This window comes from Oreochromis aureus, linkage group 17 (assembly GCF_013358895.1).
Source record: "Oreochromis aureus strain Israel breed Guangdong linkage group 17, ZZ_aureus, whole genome shotgun sequence".
Taxonomy (NCBI): Eukaryota; Metazoa; Chordata; class Actinopteri; order Cichliformes; family Cichlidae; genus Oreochromis; species Oreochromis aureus.
The window spans coordinates 85,996-104,745 of record NC_052958.1 but is presented as its reverse complement, the minus strand read 5'-3'; the positions used below and the strand labels follow the sequence as shown (position 1 = coordinate 104,745).

The 18,750-nt window shown below is 42.1% G+C and overlaps 1 protein-coding gene across 1 annotated transcript in view; it reads right to left on the bottom strand.

Annotated features, from left to right (window-relative positions):
- The window catches only part of tmtc1 (transmembrane O-mannosyltransferase targeting cadherins 1), an 83,169-nt gene that overhangs the window by 40,290 nt on the left and 24,129 nt on the right, over window positions 1-18,750 (bottom strand). Inside the window, 1 exon segment of the mRNA XM_039601018.1 lies at window positions 937-1,126. Within this exon segment, the coding sequence (XP_039456952.1) occupies window positions 937-1,126 (190 nt within the window).

The window sequence follows — 18,750 nt, the reverse complement described above, 5'->3', positions numbered from 1 at the left end:
AAGAAGTTTTCTTCCCACGCACAACGGACACTAATGTTTTTGTCACTTTTTATGGAATCAAACTCAAAGTAAGGTCAGTACTTCCACGCTTTAAACGCTGCACGCTCATACTCTCTCCGCACTCGATATATTATCCATTGTTGATCTGCAGACAGCTGTTGGCACGAACGTCGCACTCGCTTACGTCACTGTCATGAGACATTCTCAAAAAAAAAAAAAAAAAAAAAATCAGGGTTTTAGTAACGCAGTGCTCCTACGGGAAAGTAACGGTAATCTAATTACTGTTTTTGCAATAGTAATCCCTTACATTACTCGTTACTTGAAAAAAGTAATCAGATTACAGTAACGCGTTCCTGCCCATCTCTGCCTCTGACAGTGGACTCATCTCTGTGCTTGTCCTGCTAGACCTCAGTGCTGCGTTCGATACTGTCGATCATAATATCCTATTAGAGCGATTAGAACATGCTGTAGGTATTACAGGTACTGCACTGCAGTGGTTTATATCTTATCTATCTAATAGACTCCAATTTGTACATGTAAATGGAGAGTCCTCTTCACACACTAAGGTCAATTATGGTGTTCCACAGGGTTCAGTGCTAGGACCAATTCTGTTTACATTATACATGCTTCCCTTAGGCAGCATCATTAGAAGACATAGCATACATTTTCACTGCTATGCTGATGACACCCAGCTCTATCTGTCCATGAAGCCAGATAACACATACTAATTAGTTAAGTTGCAGGAATGTCGTAAAAACATAAAGGGCTCCAATTTTCTGCTGTTAAATACAGATAGAACTGAGGTTATTGTACTCATCCCTAAAAAACTTTTATGCCCTTTAAATGACACATTTGAGGGCAGACAAACATCACGAGGCAGCAGAGATCATGGGAAACATGATCTAAAGCTTTTTTGAACTACATTTCTGTTCTTACCTGCAGTGAAAAGATGCAGTGCAGGCATAAAGCAATCATCACTACAGCCAGCAGCATAGTGGCCACATTGCGCACATCACCCAGCGATTCCACCAGGGTAATGCTGCCAACCTGCCAGTCATAACACAGCACAATGGGGGCCAGCAGCAACCAGGCATTAAAGGACAGCAAATATGAGTAGGTTAAAAACCTGTGGAGAGAGGTTAGAGAAAAAAGAAGAACAGGACAAAGATATAATAGATGCTTGGTTGTCTAAGGTTACAACTAATTTAGAATAATCTAATAAACTGACATTTAAAGCCCAGTCAAAGAAACCTATAGCAGATCATGGTATACTGAATCCTACACGTCTTTAAAAGAGTCATGCTGCAGTTGCTGCTGGTGTTCATGTTTGCTCTGATTTAGTCTTTGTATTCTCCCCTTTTGTAAGTGCAGCACAGTTATTATCAAACCTGTGTGACTCTTACATGTATTAATTCTGAAGATTTGTTGTAGCTACCTGCTTCTATTAAACCAGCAAAACTCAACAGTGAGAAATGACAAACAGGACACTGAAGGCTAAAACACCTCTTAATTGAAAGAGTAATTTGGCACCCAAACTTTGCTGTCTGCTTTTGTGAATTACAAAATTCAGGAGGCAATGTGTTTGATATGTCAGTAATAATTAATTTGATCCTCACAGACTGTTAGGAAGTTAAAGTGGTTCGATCTTTTGGCAGAAAGCATCTTTGGATGTTTCCAAATTATGGGCAATAATGTGTTACAACCTCAACTCTTTTAGATTTTTCCAAGTAATGCTGACACCACCAGTGGGTAGGATTAAATAATGTAAACTTCATTCTACTCCTTTTTTAAGTATATATATTTTGTGGTATATTTGTGGGAACTTTATTTTTATTTTCTATGTTGTTTTGAATTTACAATGTATTTTCTTGCTTGTTATTTCTATTTACATAATCAAAATAAAACAATTGATCGGTCAACCAGTCAATCAAAATGTGCAGTGATTTGTGCCAGTTTATATACAAAAATTTTTTATGGGGCTTTATATTGATTTATATTGATATTGAAAACATATGCAGATACATTAACATTAATTAAACCTAGATACAATATAAAAATAAGAATAAATGTTTATGTCAAACTTTACTACAGTATACAGAGTTTAACAGGATGAGAATTTCACTCACTGTTAAATGCTGTGCACGGAGCACACGTGCTAATAAGAGAACACGCAGTCTTGTGAAAAAGAAAGTTTTCAAAGCACTTCATGTGGTCCTGTGAAAAACTAAGTACATCCTTATGGAATCCAAAATACGTGGGTAAGGAACAGCTAGGTGCTGGTGTGACCACCTCTATTAAGTAGAAGCAGAGGTTTGGGCAGTTTCTTTGCAACAGTACACTGATCTCAACTTCATCAACAAATCCACAACATAATGGCTCAAGAATAAAAGAATCGTGGCCTTGGAAAGGTACCTGCATAAGCCATAAGCCAACACTGTGTCATAAAAAGTCCTCTGTGATGTTTTGTAGACCCCAGAAGACATCAGCAAATATTGGCCCTTTATGCATATTTATCATGGACCCCAATACTATGAGCGAAATGTACGGGACCCAGTAGCATGCTCACCAGAGGTCAGAGGTGGCTGAGGATGATCCTCTCCAGAACCAGAAATGGTCTCTGGTAGCTGAGAAGGATTTAATGAGTGTTTTTAAAACACGGTTCCATCATGTTGCTGTGGCTCTCGTTAAAGTTTATGGATTTATGAATGGAGAAAAGAACCATCAGATTTTGATCCACCGTACAAACCACCTGGAAAGCATCTAATTGGTAGCGGCTTCATTTTTTATATTGTGACAACAAAACACTGCCAATGGAATAAAACGATATTAGGTTAAAACACACACGTACGCACACACACCAAATGGACACTATTAGTTGTAGACCATCTTCCTCAGAGAACAAACCTCGAAAATATTAAAGGAGTCTTGAATCATCTTGATCATCTTCTGGGAAAGCTTGAATAGAATGCCTTTATTGCCACTTGTCACATGTAAAGAGGATTTTGGAATGTCCTTCAAGAGGCCTGGAAATACATTCATGAAGACTTCTTAAAGACTTTTTTTCTTGCAAAAACTTGACTTAGAAAGCTCAGGATGTGTTTTGGAGTCAAGGTGATTATACTGACTTCCAAGCTTGCTTGAACTATACAAGCTATTGTAATAAAACCTTTTTCCTGTTTATCTTTAACCAGTAACACTTCCACCACCTTTGTTAAATCATTCTGATCTGGTGAAACAACCACATACCTGAAAACAAACACCTTAATTTCAAATCAGTTTCTTAAATTGCAAAATTCCAACCTAGCCCTTAGTAAGCAATTTGCAGTTTGTAGATCTTTCCCCCCAAGACCCACACCCAGCACAGCGCCCCACTCAACAAAAAACCCACTGCAAAGCACAAAGGCTGAACCATAGAAGTCACAGTAAAGCAAGAGCTACTTGGCCATATTTTATTAGAGAAGCAGGGGACCACTGATATTAGGCACAAACTGCTAAATGACCTATATTGCCAAATAAAAACTTACTAGAAGCAGGACAGACAAGTTATGAGCAGGGGGAGAACACATCTGCAAAACGCTGTTGCAATGCAGCAACATGGTGTGAGATGGTCATCACAATGGAATGAGAATGGAATGGTTGAATTCAGCACCTCTGGCTCCAGTTCATCTTTTTCCATTAATTTTCCTTAACCAGGCTCATAAAAGAAGCCTTTCAGCCTCTCTCCATGCTTTAAGAAGGTTGAGGTGATATATTGTTGTGGCTCCACCACTGTCCAGCTACACCACTTCATTGTCAACATCCTCCACTCGTCGTGTGACCACGGTGGGTCCTTGCCCCTTGGCAAGTAACTTTGGGCTGTATGAAGGGAGCAGCAGAAGCAGTACAGGGGAGAAAATCTTGTGGAGGCCTGAGACAACTCTCGCATTGCAAAGAACTGAAGATCTAGCCACCAATCCCACTTCATCCATCTTGGTGGCTAAACTTATGAATCATAGACTTTCAAGTCTTGTTCAGCTGCTCCACCAACCCGACAGTCTGAGAGTGTAAGACGCTGGTCCGAACAGATTTAACACCCAGTAATTCGTACAGTTCTCTTAGTTTGGGAGACAAGAATGATGTGCCCTCGTCATTCAGTATGTCTTCCGAGAGATGACCTGAAACAATGCTTGCGCTTCACTCTTTTGCAGAAAAGCGTGCAGTGGCACTGCTTCACGTTGCATAACCCACCTGAAATAATAGAAAGCGATATCTCTGTGTACTCTGGAAAAATGGTCCGATGAGGTCAATGCCAATGCGCTCAAAAGGGACCTCCAGTAAAGGTGGTGAGTGCAGAGTCAGTGTCGGACGACTTCGCAGCACATACATCACAAGTCCCTATTTGTCGTGAAGGCATTCTCAAACATTCCCCCAATAATGCACTAAACGCAGGTCCATTTGTCTCCAGAATTAAGGGATGTGTCATGCTGGACCTAACCACAGGCTTAAGTCAATGCATTTTGCTCTTATATTTAATTTTCACTGGCACTATGGGATATTTATGAATATCCCAGTGCACACACCTAACCTCCACCCACTCTGCTTCCAGCAATGTCTCCAGGTGAACCAGGGTGGGCCAGTTTGAGTCCACCATAGCCCAGCGTCTACCTCCTTGGTACCTTACCAGCACACTGTATGTCTGTCCCAGACCGTGTTGTCTCCCTCCTCCATCTGGTGTAGCGTTACCATTGGGGTCGGGGAAGTGGCGGCGGTGACACAGAGGAATCAGACCGAGCGACCAGGTTTTCCAACACTTTTGTCTGGCACTCGGCCTGGTCTTCCAGCTTGTCAAGCTCCTGCCAGTACATTGCCCCTTGCTCCTGCTTCATGGCGCCTACCTCCCCCACCAGTGCCTCCATCGGCCACCTGGCTCATGGAACTGACATTGTCCTGCTGGACAGTTGGGCACCACTGTAATACACGTAAGTATTAATTCACCCATAAATACATGGACACAATTGTTCAGAGTACTTTTCACGCTGATGTTGCCAGCTAGCTCACACTGTTCCTTTCTCTGCAACTTTCTCTGGTGCAGCTCTTTTATCTCAGCTCCTCTTCCCTCTCCCAGGTCTCGGCGTGCAAGTGAAATAGGAGAGGCATGATTAGATGATTGCCGCAAGCCGCACTGCATCCTGAGCAGGTTGCTGCAAAAAACATGTCAGGAAGACAAAAAGGACCTTGCATTGGTCCTCCTCTTCCTGCTCTCTTTTGTTTTCCACAGTGCTGTTCAGATTTGCTATTAAAGAGACTGATAGGTGGAGAGAGAGACAAAAAACTGAGAGCAGAAAAATTTTAGTCTTGTTTCCCCCTAAAAAAATAAATAAATCAGGAGATGCACAACCGGCAAAAACAGCAGCTGGCAAAAAACAAAAGAGACATCAATTTGACATCACCTTTTTCATACAGTGCCATTGTGATGTAATGCCGCACTTAGGGGTTCACTTGTGTCCATAACGTTGTCATAAGACGAAAAGCACAAGGGAAATGAGTCATGAGGTCATATTTTGCTGAGAGGATGCAGATTTCAGGTGTAAAGCATCACTTTTAGCTGTTTCACTGATACAGGCCTGCCGTTCTGTGGTAGGCACCTCACAGCTTAAAGATGACATGGGATTTGGAGCAAATGTTCAAAATCCCTTTAAAGTTCTGTAAAGTTGTGTTTTGCATTACTTTATCAGTCATATTTTGTCTTATTCCGCATGTCAAAAGTCCATTAAAGATTGTAAATGTTATACTTTTCATACTTTCATTTAAAAAAGATGACTACGAGTACGAAGGACAAGGTGCTTCCTTAATCAGCGTTTCTTCTTTCAGATGCTTTCTTTAGGGATCACCACAGCATGATCATCCTATCACCCATTCTCTTCTGTCACCCAAGCAGCTGTGGGTGTCACTACACCCATGAATCTCCTCGTCTGGCAGCTCCATCATCAAGATCGTTTGGCCAGGAGATCCACTATCCCTCTGATAACTCATTGTACATCTCTATAGTGACAATAAAGGCATTCTATTCAAGCTTTCCCTTTTTAATTTTGTTTCCAAATGGCTCAACCCGAGCAGTCCCTCTGATACTGTTAAGAAACGGCTGTGTGCAGGCAGGAAAAGGACCCAAAGTGCAGACTCACGGAAACGAAACGTGAACTCAAAACAGCTTTAATGCTGAACTCAAAGTAACAAACTTCCAAAGTACAAACATTAATGCAGGCAGGAAAACAAAACACACAGCATGATTGAGGGTAGATAAGAGTAGATCGCGACACGGACACAGAGAAACACAGGGCTTAAATACACAGAGAGAGCAATCAGGGAATGGGTAACAGGAGGGAAACACAGCTGGGGCAAATCAGACCTAATGAGACAAAGGAAGAAAAACCAGATACATTTACATGAGACACGGACTTTCCAAGTAAAACAGGAAACATAACAGAGACGCGAACTTGATAAGGGGATACAGCTGACAGGGGAGACAGAGCAACTAGAGAACACAGAGACATAAACCATAAGACAGAACTCTAACAAAGAAACCAAAGACTAGAAATGATAAATAATATAATAAACTCAAAACTCTGGGTCAGCGACCCAGGCATCCTAACAGATAGTCATTTCTAATCCTGTCCATTGTGGTCACTGCCAATGAAAATCTAAACATCTCCAAACCATGCATCATTGCAGTAGTGTGGAGCACTAGCATATTTTGAAGTTTCATTTTCATTCTTGCTGCTTATCCTTTTCTCACAAATCATCCGACACTCCACCCTACACCCCTTTCTTCATCTCACTCTGTTGCTTTGGATGGTTGACCCAAGGTATTTAAACCCATCTACCTTCACCATCTCTACTCCTTCAATTTCATTTTCCACTGGTCTCCCTCTCATTCATACACAGGTATTCTCTCATAATATGTGCAGAGCCTTACTGTCAGTAAAAAGCTCCTACATGCTGAGGCATGGACTGTATTAGACAGCAGGAAATGAACATCATTTCAGTAGTGACGTAGAGCTGATCAAATTTGTCCAGACACAGTGGAGGAGTCCTAATTATGGATTTTTTTCTTGCAGATTTTCACAACTCGGGGTGAGGAGTTCAGGATAATGCTAGCTTTGTCTGACCAACAGTTGTTTCATTTTGATAACCCAGCCTAGCTGATCCAAGCCTTGGATCAGCTAAATAAAAGTTATAAACCACCTTTTAACATACAAGACTGGACTGTTCACTGACTTTAAAATCCATGACATCAACCATTTTTCTACTGATATAAGCTGCAAAAAACTTTGGAAAACTGGGACCATGTTAGGAATAAAATGATTAAATAAAGTTGTTTTTGTGATTTTACATACACATTGCTATGAGCTCACAAAGAGTTGACACTTCATGTAATAAAGGTCAAAAGCATCGATTCAGCGCTATGATTGAATAGAATTAATGAGACTGACATGTTGCAGAAGGGGTTGCAAACATGCCTACACATCATATGTACGGAGTCAGGGTGATGTTTTCTGGGCCAAGAGAGTCCGAACAGAATGTCCCAGACTTGGATAATAAACAGAATCAATTTTCTGTGAATTGTTAGATAATATTAATGCAGCAAGGTTAGGGAGGTGTTTTTCCTCTGTGTCTTTTTCCAGAAAACGAGCAGATGCTCGATGAGGTCAGACGTGGACAAAGTGGAGGAGAAGATCCGCAGGGGAGACGGCAGAATCGCCACGTCCCTTCTCAGAAGAAGTCAGAACAATAATAATAATATTTGTTTTTGTTGTAGTATAAAACTGTATTGTCCGCTTCCATCCTTCTTGTGAAGCACACCGCTGGTTCACATCAAGGTCCAGCGCTCTAACTTGTAATTTCAACTGCTGAAGCAAATTAAATCTTTTAAAAGATAGTCTCCTGCACTTCCTTTAAGAAAATGTCTCCTCTTTCTTTTTGGAAGAGAAGAGATATTGGAGGGGGCACTGGTGGAGTTACAGTCTTTAAGAAAAGAAAACGAACACAACAGCCATCAGTCAGATGGGTGCGACGTAACACAAAACTCATCCCCACTATCTTTGGCACAACAGTGCATTCAGATGACGACGGCAAAGCTGCCAGAGAAGAAAACAATACAACAAACATTACCACACTGGTTCAGACCAAGGACATTTCTGTTAAACCACTCTCTGATGTATTTCTCATGCAATATCAAATTAACAAAATGAACGACTAAATAAATTTAAGGCAGTTTATTTTTTACTTAACACTGCCTCAGTAAGTGGCAAATTCAGTCATAGAGTAAAATGACAGAATAAGTACTGTTCTGTTTTTTTATAGCTACGTGTGTCTGTATCCCATTACAGTAGAGTTCAGACACCACTGGATGGTGAGGACATGTGACACTCCTGTAAAATTATGTATGGTTACTGTCATCCATCAAACTGAAACAGTCATCTCTCTCTCTCTGTCTCGCTCTCTCACACACGTGTATGTATAAAAAGATAATGACAGTCAGAATGCTGTTGTGATGAAATACAAATGGACTGGCAGGGCATCACTAATGTTAGAGTGAATTGTTAAATGTTGTCATGTTTATGCTTACCATCTCTACATTGTTTTAACTCTGTGATGAAAGGAATTTCCTTTTGTCCCCCTCCCCAGATTCTCGAGGTTCTGGGTGGGGGGCTGTAGTCTATTATCACAGGCAACATCCTTGTGAAGGTCTGTTTGATGTTTGATGTAAGTGTCAGGAGATTTATTCTAAAACACTTCTTCAGTTGAGAATCAGAGAGGAGAAACACAGTTTTACTTGTATACAAGGGCGGCACAGAGCACCCGCAGTGAGAGTGAGGGCTCTGTGACACGCGCTCTGAGACTGCCCTGGCCTTTATTTATACATCAGTGGGTGTTTGTTCCTTACATTGGAATGTGGATGTTTAGGTGTGTATATATGTGTGTGTGTGTGTGTGTGTGTGTGTGTGTGTGTGTGTGTGTGTGTGTGTGTGTGTGGGGGGGGGGGGTCAAAGCATGACCCCATATATGACTTCCCTAAACCTGCTGGCCTGGAAGTCCAGCAGTTCATCTAAACAAAATGCACTTAGCCTAAAACAGGCATAGATACGTTTATCCTATCATAAAACAATAAGACAAGGTATGACCTCTCCCATGCTCCCAGGATGTGGGTTTGAATGCCAGAACACCCTGGAAATGCACACAAACCTCCTAGGATGAGACATTCTTTCAATATACTATCAACTACATACTTCTAAACACAAATGATTACATGCAGCATTCTACCATAAGTAAACCTATATAATTAAAAGACTATACTGACATTATATTGACATTCTATTGACAGTAAGCTTCCTACCTAGCAGGAGGTCACACACACACACATTCTTACATACATACAGAAGTTCACACATATACATACAATGCCTTGTCTTAGAACCATGTGGGCGTTGCCTTGCTGTAATGTGTATTGTGTGAACTGTTTTCCCAATAAAAGGCAGCGAGAGGAGGCCGGATTTTTTCGTGGTCATTTTCGTGGTAGACACCAACGAGGCCTCCCTTGCAAGTAAATCGATCGATCGCTGACTGTCTTGTTTTCTTCATGATGAATAAGTCTCTAAACCAGCGGGGCTTGTGGAAACACAGACCCAACAACTAACATGATGGATTATCGCTACTGCACCTCAGATGAAACTGGAATTTATAAATATAACTCAAGGATGTACACACACACACACACACACACACACCAGGCCTCCTGTCCAACCATATCTCAACCTTTACATTTCCATCTGCTTTACACAGCTAGTGTCAAATGCCAAGACAAGACCAGGATGGTGGAACAAAGATACCATGACAAACACAAAGACGAGGGAGAGAGGGAAGAGTGGAAGCTCAGCTAGACATCAGGGAGCTGAAATACTGAGTGTAGAAAATCAACTCAAACAGGAAGGAGAGAGCAAGGAATATGAGAATCTGTTATAAAGTCAGAGGGAGAGGAGAGCTGTTTTCACTGCTGCTGTACTAACGGCAGATCATACGCTGTATTACCTTCTACTACAATATACAATATCAGGTTTGATAAAGTCACACTTCAATGTGTGTGAGTCTACATTGTGTACAATGGTGCATTGATCTAAGCTACAGGAGGCTCAGGGGTTTGATCTACAGTCCTTTTGAGTATAGTGAGAGTCTAGTGCACTTTTAATCTAGGTACAATTAAAAGCTGCCACACGTGTAGAGACCACAGTTATCCACAGGTATAGTGAGTTTTCATTCCTATGCAGATGCCACACATCTGTACATCTGTGAACTCCGTTTACTAAACGACTGTATTCAAGGCTAGAGATGGCACGATACCACTTTTTAATGTCCGATACCGATTCCGATATCATAAATTTGGATATCTGCCGATACCGATATGAAGCCGATATAGCGTATTTTGTAATCAATAAAACTGTTTTTTATAAATATCTTGCTGCACTTTGTATAAGTTCATACTAAAGTTTTAAAAAACAAGAGACTGAAGCTATTCTGTTATACCTGTATGCAAAAAATACACTGCACCCAAAACATTTTATAGTTCAGCGACACTGATCAATCTAATAAATTTAAACCTACACCATCCTCCCTATTCTGGTATTTTAAAGAGTACTTAACTAATAGGGTTGCAAACTCCCAGCAAAAATATTAGGGAACCACCCTCCGCCCTTAATCGATGTAATCAACTTTAATTTAATGCAAGTGTAAAACAAATGCACAGAAATCTATTATTTTTCTACAATAATTAAATAGATTCAACATCTCTCTTCAACAGAATTGCAGACTGCACAGATGGTATCTTACCAAAGGAAAAACTACTATAGCTTACTAGGCTGTATATTAGACTTATTAGTTACTATATACAATAATGGATTTCTATACATTTAATCAGATGACCACTTTTGTTGTAAGATTCAGATAATTATTTATTCAAAGTTTTTAAATGACATAACAAAGAAAAGAATTTCTTTGTGCCCCCTTTCCCTGTTAATGCCCAACCTGGCCCCCGACAAAACTTTGCTAGACCCGCCCCTGCACAGTTACCAGCTGTCAGCTACATAGAAAAGGATCCTGGTGTTATTTGTCTCTCAGAAACAGCTCATAACTTCCCTTCAACTCATTCATGTGACCTAAAAGGTAAACCTGTTTCTCCATCACCTGTTCAGCTCTGATGATTCAGTAAGGACATCTCCTGGTTTCATCTGCATGTTTCCCTCTCACCTCATATCCAAACCGACATCATGACCAGCAGCTTTACAGCTGTGGCTCCAGCAAACATCAGCTGATACTAGAAAGTAATATTAAATACATTCTAACAACAGCTTATCAAGCTTAAACGTGCTGCTGTTGTTTATCCGCTGGTCTCCTCTTTCCAGCGCAAAGTGGGCGATAAACAAACAAGAAAGACGGGACTTGCGGCAGAAAAGTCGATCAGCTGATCATTGATCAGTTTCATGTTTGAAGTAATACCAGGAGAGGGAGGGGGAGTGAATGAGAGAGGTAGATGCAACTGCGCAGCAAAGACAGAGTAACTCCAGCTTTGTGTCTATTTTTTAATTCTAGCTGAAGTACAGGACAAATCGCTTCCTTTTCACCTCAATATTTCACCTCACTACAGGCCTGTTGCACTTACGCCTGTAGTGATGAAGTGCTTTGAGAGACTGGTCTGTCAGCACATCAGGGCCAGTCTGCCTCCCACTTTGGACCCCCACCAATTTGCCTACAGGACTAATCGATCCACCGAGGACGCTATCACCATAGCGCTCCACACTGCGCTGAGTCACCTGGAGCACAGAGGAAGCTATGTGAGAATGCTCTTTCTGGACTTCAGCTCAGCATTCAATCATATCATCCCGGAGATCCTGGTCCAGAAACTGTCTCACCTGGGACTCTCCACCCCATCTGCCTCTGGATCAAGGACTTCCTGACAAACAGACCACAGTCTGTCAGACTCGGCCCCACCTGTCCAGCACCATCACACTCAGCACCGGGTCTCCACAAGGATGTGTTCTGAGTCCCCTCCTGTTTACGCTCTACACATCCGACTGCTCCCCTACCCATCTCTCAAACACCATCATAAAGTTTACGGACGACACCACTGTGGTTGGACTCATCTCAAGGGGGGATGAGTCGGACTACAGAGATGAGGTCAACAGACTGACTGAGTGGTGTTCAGTTAACAACCTCCAACTGAACACCACGAAAACTAAAGAACTCATCTTGGACTTCAGGAAGGTCAGAGCAGACCCGGCCCCACTTTACATTCACGGGAACCGTGTGGAGAGGGTACACTCCATGAGGTTTCTGGGCGTGCAGATCTCTCATGATCTCTCCTGGACTGCAAATACCACGGCGGTGGTAAAAAAGGCCCAGCAGCGTCTCCACTTTCTGAGAGTGCTCAGGAGGAACAACCTGGAGGAGAGGCTGCTGGTGACATTCTACAGAGCCACCATAGAGAGCATCCTAACGTACGGCATAACAACATGGTATGCAGGGTGCTCAGCTGCAGACAGGAAAGCACTGCAGAGGGTCATCAACACAGCCCAGAAGATCACTGGCTGCTCTCTGCCCAGCCTGGAGGTCATTGCAAACTCTCGGTACCTCAGCAGAGCTGGCAATATCATCAAGGACCATTCTCACCCCAGCAATCAACTGTTTGAACTATTACCGTCAGGCCGACGGTACAGGTCACATAAAACCAGGACAAACAGATTCAGGGATAGCTTCTTTCCCAGAGCTATCACCGTTGTAAATAAGCACAAAAACAATTGAACCTGCTTAGCCATACCATACTGTCACTGTCATTATATTATGCTGCTATTCATACTGTCATTATATTAATGCTGCTATCCTGTAAATATCATACTTACTTTTGGAAGTACTTACGTTTGTTTTATTGTACCTTTTATATTTTACATTTATATTTATTATTGCATTTTGCACCAAGGGAGTGGCACTCCAATTTCGTTGTACCCTGTACAATGACAATAAAGGCTATTCTATTCTATTCTAATATGGAACTCCGACGGCCAGTCCAGCTGTGGCTCCATATATCAGTTGTTAAGGTTAACGTGGAAATACTATGCAAACATTCAGGGATGAACTTACACCCTTGCTTTACTTCTCTGGGATAGTTTTCTCCGAGATGAAATGCCGCGGTTAGGAAGCATGTAGCGAGGATCCAAATGCTCCAACAGACCGCCGACAGGTCTCGCAGACAACAGCCGCTCTATCACGTGACACATACTGCTCCGATGCGCCGAGCTGGGTTACGCCAAGTAGCGTGTTTTGTGAGGTGCTTTTGTGATACTTCGGATCGGATTACATTTTTTATTTCTCTCCGATATCCGATCCAGTAATTTAGGTCAGTGTCGGACTGATACCGATACGTAATATTGGATCGGTCCATCTCTATTCAAGACATTAAATGTCAGATGGCAACACTCCTGAGCTTCTTGTCTATAAAGTAAAGCCAACCTTGGCATATTCTGTGACAACCACCTCGGCCTAAATAAGCATGCAAATTCAGCTTGGGAGATTTAGAAAGGTCAGTTCAGAATTTGGGATGCTTTATTGCCACCCAGACAAGTACAAGTACATTTACTGTGTACACCAAAAATAAAATGACATCAAGTAAGCCGACACACTCATTCCTACACACAGGGGTGCTGATTCTAAGGGCCTATGAATGACAGGGAGCCTAGAAAACAGTAGAACAATCAGTTAGTCATTAGGCAGGCTAAACAGATCAAACCTCTGGCTCAGGCTTAACTGGTCGATCTCTACAAGCCCACACTCCTGAGACAGAACCAGCCACACTGATATCTGCAGAAGGAGTGGAGTTCTTGTGTGTACGATTGCACATGCAGTTATGAGGTACTACATATGGTATGTATATATGATAGTTCTGTGGTCCTGAGATTATTACGAGGCAGACTGTGGTAGTTATGGGCTAGGGCCTTTTTCAGAGTTAAATGATGGCTCTTGGGGAAAAAGTGACATTTTCAGCCTTGTAGTGTGGGCTCTGGAGGATCTGTAGAATCTTTTCAATGGCAGCAGCAAGAACAGTTGATGAGAGGGATGAGTTCCATTTTTCAGGCTGTAGGTGGTTTTGTGGAGGCAGTGTGTCCTTAAGATGTTGGTGTGGCACTGTCACTTGGTGTTCGCTCTCTCTGCGCTAGAGTATCACTTCCTGTTCCTGCTCAAACACAGTGGTGTTTTTTGAGTAGCTTATCTGCTTAGCAATTTAATTAAAAACTTTTAAATACATTCCTTTTTTATAGTATAATCTTCAAGTCTTTCATCTGAAGCACACTTTCTGTGTTGTCACTACCTAATTTATAGCCAAAGTATTCACTCACCGTCTCTGTACTGTTTCGCTAACTTAGCTTAGCTCGTAGCCGACTCGTTAGCAGCATGGCTACTTCACCTGTCCCTCCTGCACTTTCCTGCTCATTGTGTCAGATGTTTAGTTACTCCTCGGCCTCCTTTAGCAGTAATGATACCTGTAACAAATGTAGCATATTTGCAGCTCTGGAGGCCAGGATTACTGAATTGGAGACTCGGCTTCGCACCCTTCATTCACCCGTAGCTAGCCAGGCCCCTGTAGCTGGTGCAGCCGAAGATAGCGCAGGCCCCGCTAGCTGTTCCCCGGCAGACCCCAAGCAGCTGGGGAAAGAGGGCGGCGGGGTGATGGTGAGGAGGAAGCATAGTCCTAAACAGAAGCCCCAGGTACACCACCAACCTGTTCATGTGTCAAACGTTTTTCCCCACTCGGCGACACACCCGGGGTCAAACTCTGGTAATTGGTGATTCTGTTCTCAGACATGTGAAGCTAGAGACACCGACAACCATAGTCAATTGTCTTCCAGGGGCCAGAGCAGGCGACATTGAAGGAAATTTAAAACTGCTGGCTAAGGGTAAACGTAAATACAGTAAGATCATAATTCACGTTGGCAGCAATGACACCCGGTTACGCCAATCGGAGGTCACTAAAATCAATATTGAATCGGTGTGTAACTTTGCCAAAACAATGTGGGACTCTGTAGTTTTCTCTGGTCCCCTCCCCAATCAGACCAGGAGTGACATGTTTAGCCGCATGTTCTCCTTAAATTGCTGTCTGTCTGAGTGGTGTCCCAGAAAGCGATGTGGGCTTCATAGATAATTGGCAAACCTTCTGGAGGAAACCTGGTCTTGTTAGGAGGCGGCATCCATCCCACTTTGGATGGAGCAGCTCTCATTTCTAGAAATATGGACCAATTTATTAACCCCCAAAATATGACTATCCAGAGTTGGGACCAGGAAGCAGAGTTGCAGTCTTACACGCCTCTCTGCAGCTTCTCTCCTCCTGCTACCCCCAAAACCCATCTCCACTGAGACTGTGTCAGCTCCCAAAATGACAAAAACAAACTAAAACCAGCAACAAACAACTTAAACATAAAAAATCACAAAGAAAGAACAACACAGTATCCACATCTGAACCAAAGAGTAAAACAGTGAAATGTGGATTATTAAATATTAGGTCTCTCTCCTCCAAGTCTCTGTTAGTACATGACTTAATAATTGATCAACAAATCGATTTACTCTGCCTTACAGAAACCTGGTTGCAGCAGGATGAGTATGTTAGTTTAAATGAATCAACACCCCGAGTCATTCTAACCACCAGAAACCTCGAAGCACAGGCCCGGGGGCGGTGTGGCAGCAATTTTTCACACCAGCCTATTAATTAACGAAAGACCAAGACAGACTTTTAATTCATTTGAAAGCCTGATGCTTAGCCTCGTCCACCCCAGCTGTAAAACTCAGAAACCAGTCTTACTTGTTATCATCTATCGTCCACCTGGGCCTTACACAGAGTTTCTCTCTGATTTCTCAGACTTTTATCTGATTTAGTGCTCAGCTCAGATAAAATAATTATTGAGGGTGATTTTAACATCCATGTAGATGCTAAAATGACAGCCTCAACATGGCATTTAATCTGTTATTAGACTCAATTGGCTTCTCTCAAAATGTAAAAGAACCCACCCACCACTTTAATCACACTCTAGATCTTGTTTTAACATATGGCATAGAAACTGAACATTTAACAGTGTTTCCTGAAAACCCTCTGCTGTCTGATCATTTCCTGATAACATTCACATTTACAATAATTGATTACACAGCAGTGGAGAGTAGACTTTATCACAGTAGATGTCTTTCTGAAAGTGCTGTAACTAAGTTTAAGAATGTAATCCACCCACTGTTATCATCTTCAATGCCCTGTACCAACATAGAGCAGAGCAGCTATCTGAACGCTACTCCAACAGAGGTCGATTATCTTGTTAATAATTTTACCTCCTCACTACGCATGCGACTCTGGATACTGTAGCTCCTGTGAAAACTAAGGCCTCAAATCAGAAGTACCTGACTCCGTGGTATAATTCTCAAACACGTAGCCTAAAGCAGATAACTCGTAAGCTGGAGAGGAAATGGCGTGTCACAAATTTAGAGGATCATCATTTAGCCTGGAGAAATAGTTTGCTGCTTTATAAGAAAGCCCTCCGCAAAGCCAGAACATCTTACTATTCGTCACTGATTGAAGAAAATAAGAACAACCCCAGGTTTCTCTTCAGCACTGTAGCCAGGCTGACAAACAGTCAGAGCTCTACTGAGCCAACAATCCCTTTAACGTTAACTAGTAATGACTTCATGAACTTGTTCACAAATAAAATTTTTATCATTAGAGAAAAAATTACCAATAATCATCCCACAGATGTAATATTATCTACAGCTACTTTTAGTACCATTGAGTTAACTTCAATAATTACTTCCTCCAAACCATCAACGTGTCTTTTAGACCCCATTCCTACAAAACTGCTCAAAGAAGTCCTGCCATTAATTAATGCTTCAATCTTAAATATGATCAACCTATCTCTAATAATCGGCTATGTACCACAGGCCTTCAAGCTGGCTGTAGTTAAACCTTTACTCAAAAAGCATCTCTAGACCCAGCAGTCTTAGCTAATTATAGGTCAATCTCCAACCTTCCTTTCATATCAAACATCCTTGAAAGAGTAGTTGTCAAACAGCTAACAGATCATCTGCAGAGGAATGGCTTATTTGAAGAGTTTCAGTCAGGTTTCAGAGCTCATCACAGCACAGAAACAGCTTTAGTGAAGGTTACAAATGATCTTCTTATGGCCTCTGACAGTGGACTCATCTCTGTGCTTGTCCTGCTAGACCTCAGTGCAGCGTTCGATACTGTCGACCATAATATCCTATTAGAGCGATTAGAACATGCTGTAGGTATTACAGGTACTGCACTGCAGTGGTTTGTATCATATCTATCTAATAGAAACTCCAGTTTGTACATGTAAATGGAGAGTCCTCTTCACACACTAAGGTCAATTATGGTGTTCCACAGGGTTCAGTGCTAGGACCAATTCTGTTTACATTATACATGCTTCCCTTAGGCAGTATCATTAGAAGACATAGCATAAATTTTCACTGCTATGCATATGACACCCAGCTCTATCTATCCATGAAGCCAGGTAACACACACCAATTAGTTAAACTGCAGGAATGTCTTAAAGACATAAAGACCTGGATGGCCGCTAACTTTCTGCTTCTTAATTCAGATCAAACTGAGGTTATTGTACTCGGCCCTGAAAATCTTAGAAATATGGTATCTAAGCAGATTCTTACTCTGGATGGCATTACCTTGGCCTCCAGTAATGCTGTGAGGAACCTTGGAGTCATTTTTGACCAGGACATGTCCTTCAATGCACATATTAAACAAGTATGTAAGACTGCTTTCTTCCATTTGCGCAACATCTCTAAAATTAGAAATATCCTGTCTCAGAGTGACGCTGAAAAACTAGTTCATGCATTCATTACTTCCAGGCTGGACTACTGTAATTCATTATTATCAGGATGTCCTAAAAACTCCCTGAAAAGCCTTCAGTTAATCCAAAATGCTGCAGCAAGAGTCCTGACAGGGACTAGAAAGAGAGAGCAGATTTCTCCTGTATTGGCTTCCCTTCATTGGCTTCCTGTTAAATCCAGAATTGAATTCAAAATCCTGCTCCTCACATACAAGGTCTTAAATAATCAGGCCCCATCTTATCTTAATGACCTTGTAGTACCATATCACCCTATTAGAGCACTTCGCTCTCACACTGCAGGCCTACTTGTTGTTCCTAGAGTATTTAAAAGTAGAATGGGAGGCAGAGCCTTCAGTTTTCAGGCCCCTCTTCTGTGGAACCAGCTTCCAGTTTGGATTCAGGAGACAGACACTATCTCTACTTTCAAGATTAGGCTTCAAACTTTCCTTTTGCTAAAGCATATAGTTAGGGCTGGGACCAGGTGACCCTGAATCCTCCCTTAGTTATGCTGCAATAGGCGTGAGGCTGCGGGGATTCCCATGATGCATTGAGTTTTTCCTTTCCAGTCACCTTTCTCACTCACTATGTGTTAATAGACCTCTCTGCATTGAATCATATCTGTTATTAATCTCTGTCTCTTTTCCACAGCATGTCTTTATCCTGTCTTCCTTCTCTCACCCCAACCGGTCGCAGCAGATGGCCCCGCCCCTCCCCTCCCTGAGCCTGGTTCTGCCAGAGGTTTCTTCCTGTTAAAAGGGAGTTTTTCCTTCCCACTGTCGTCAAAGTGCTTGCTCATAGGGGGTCATATGATTGTTGGGTTTTTCTCTGAATC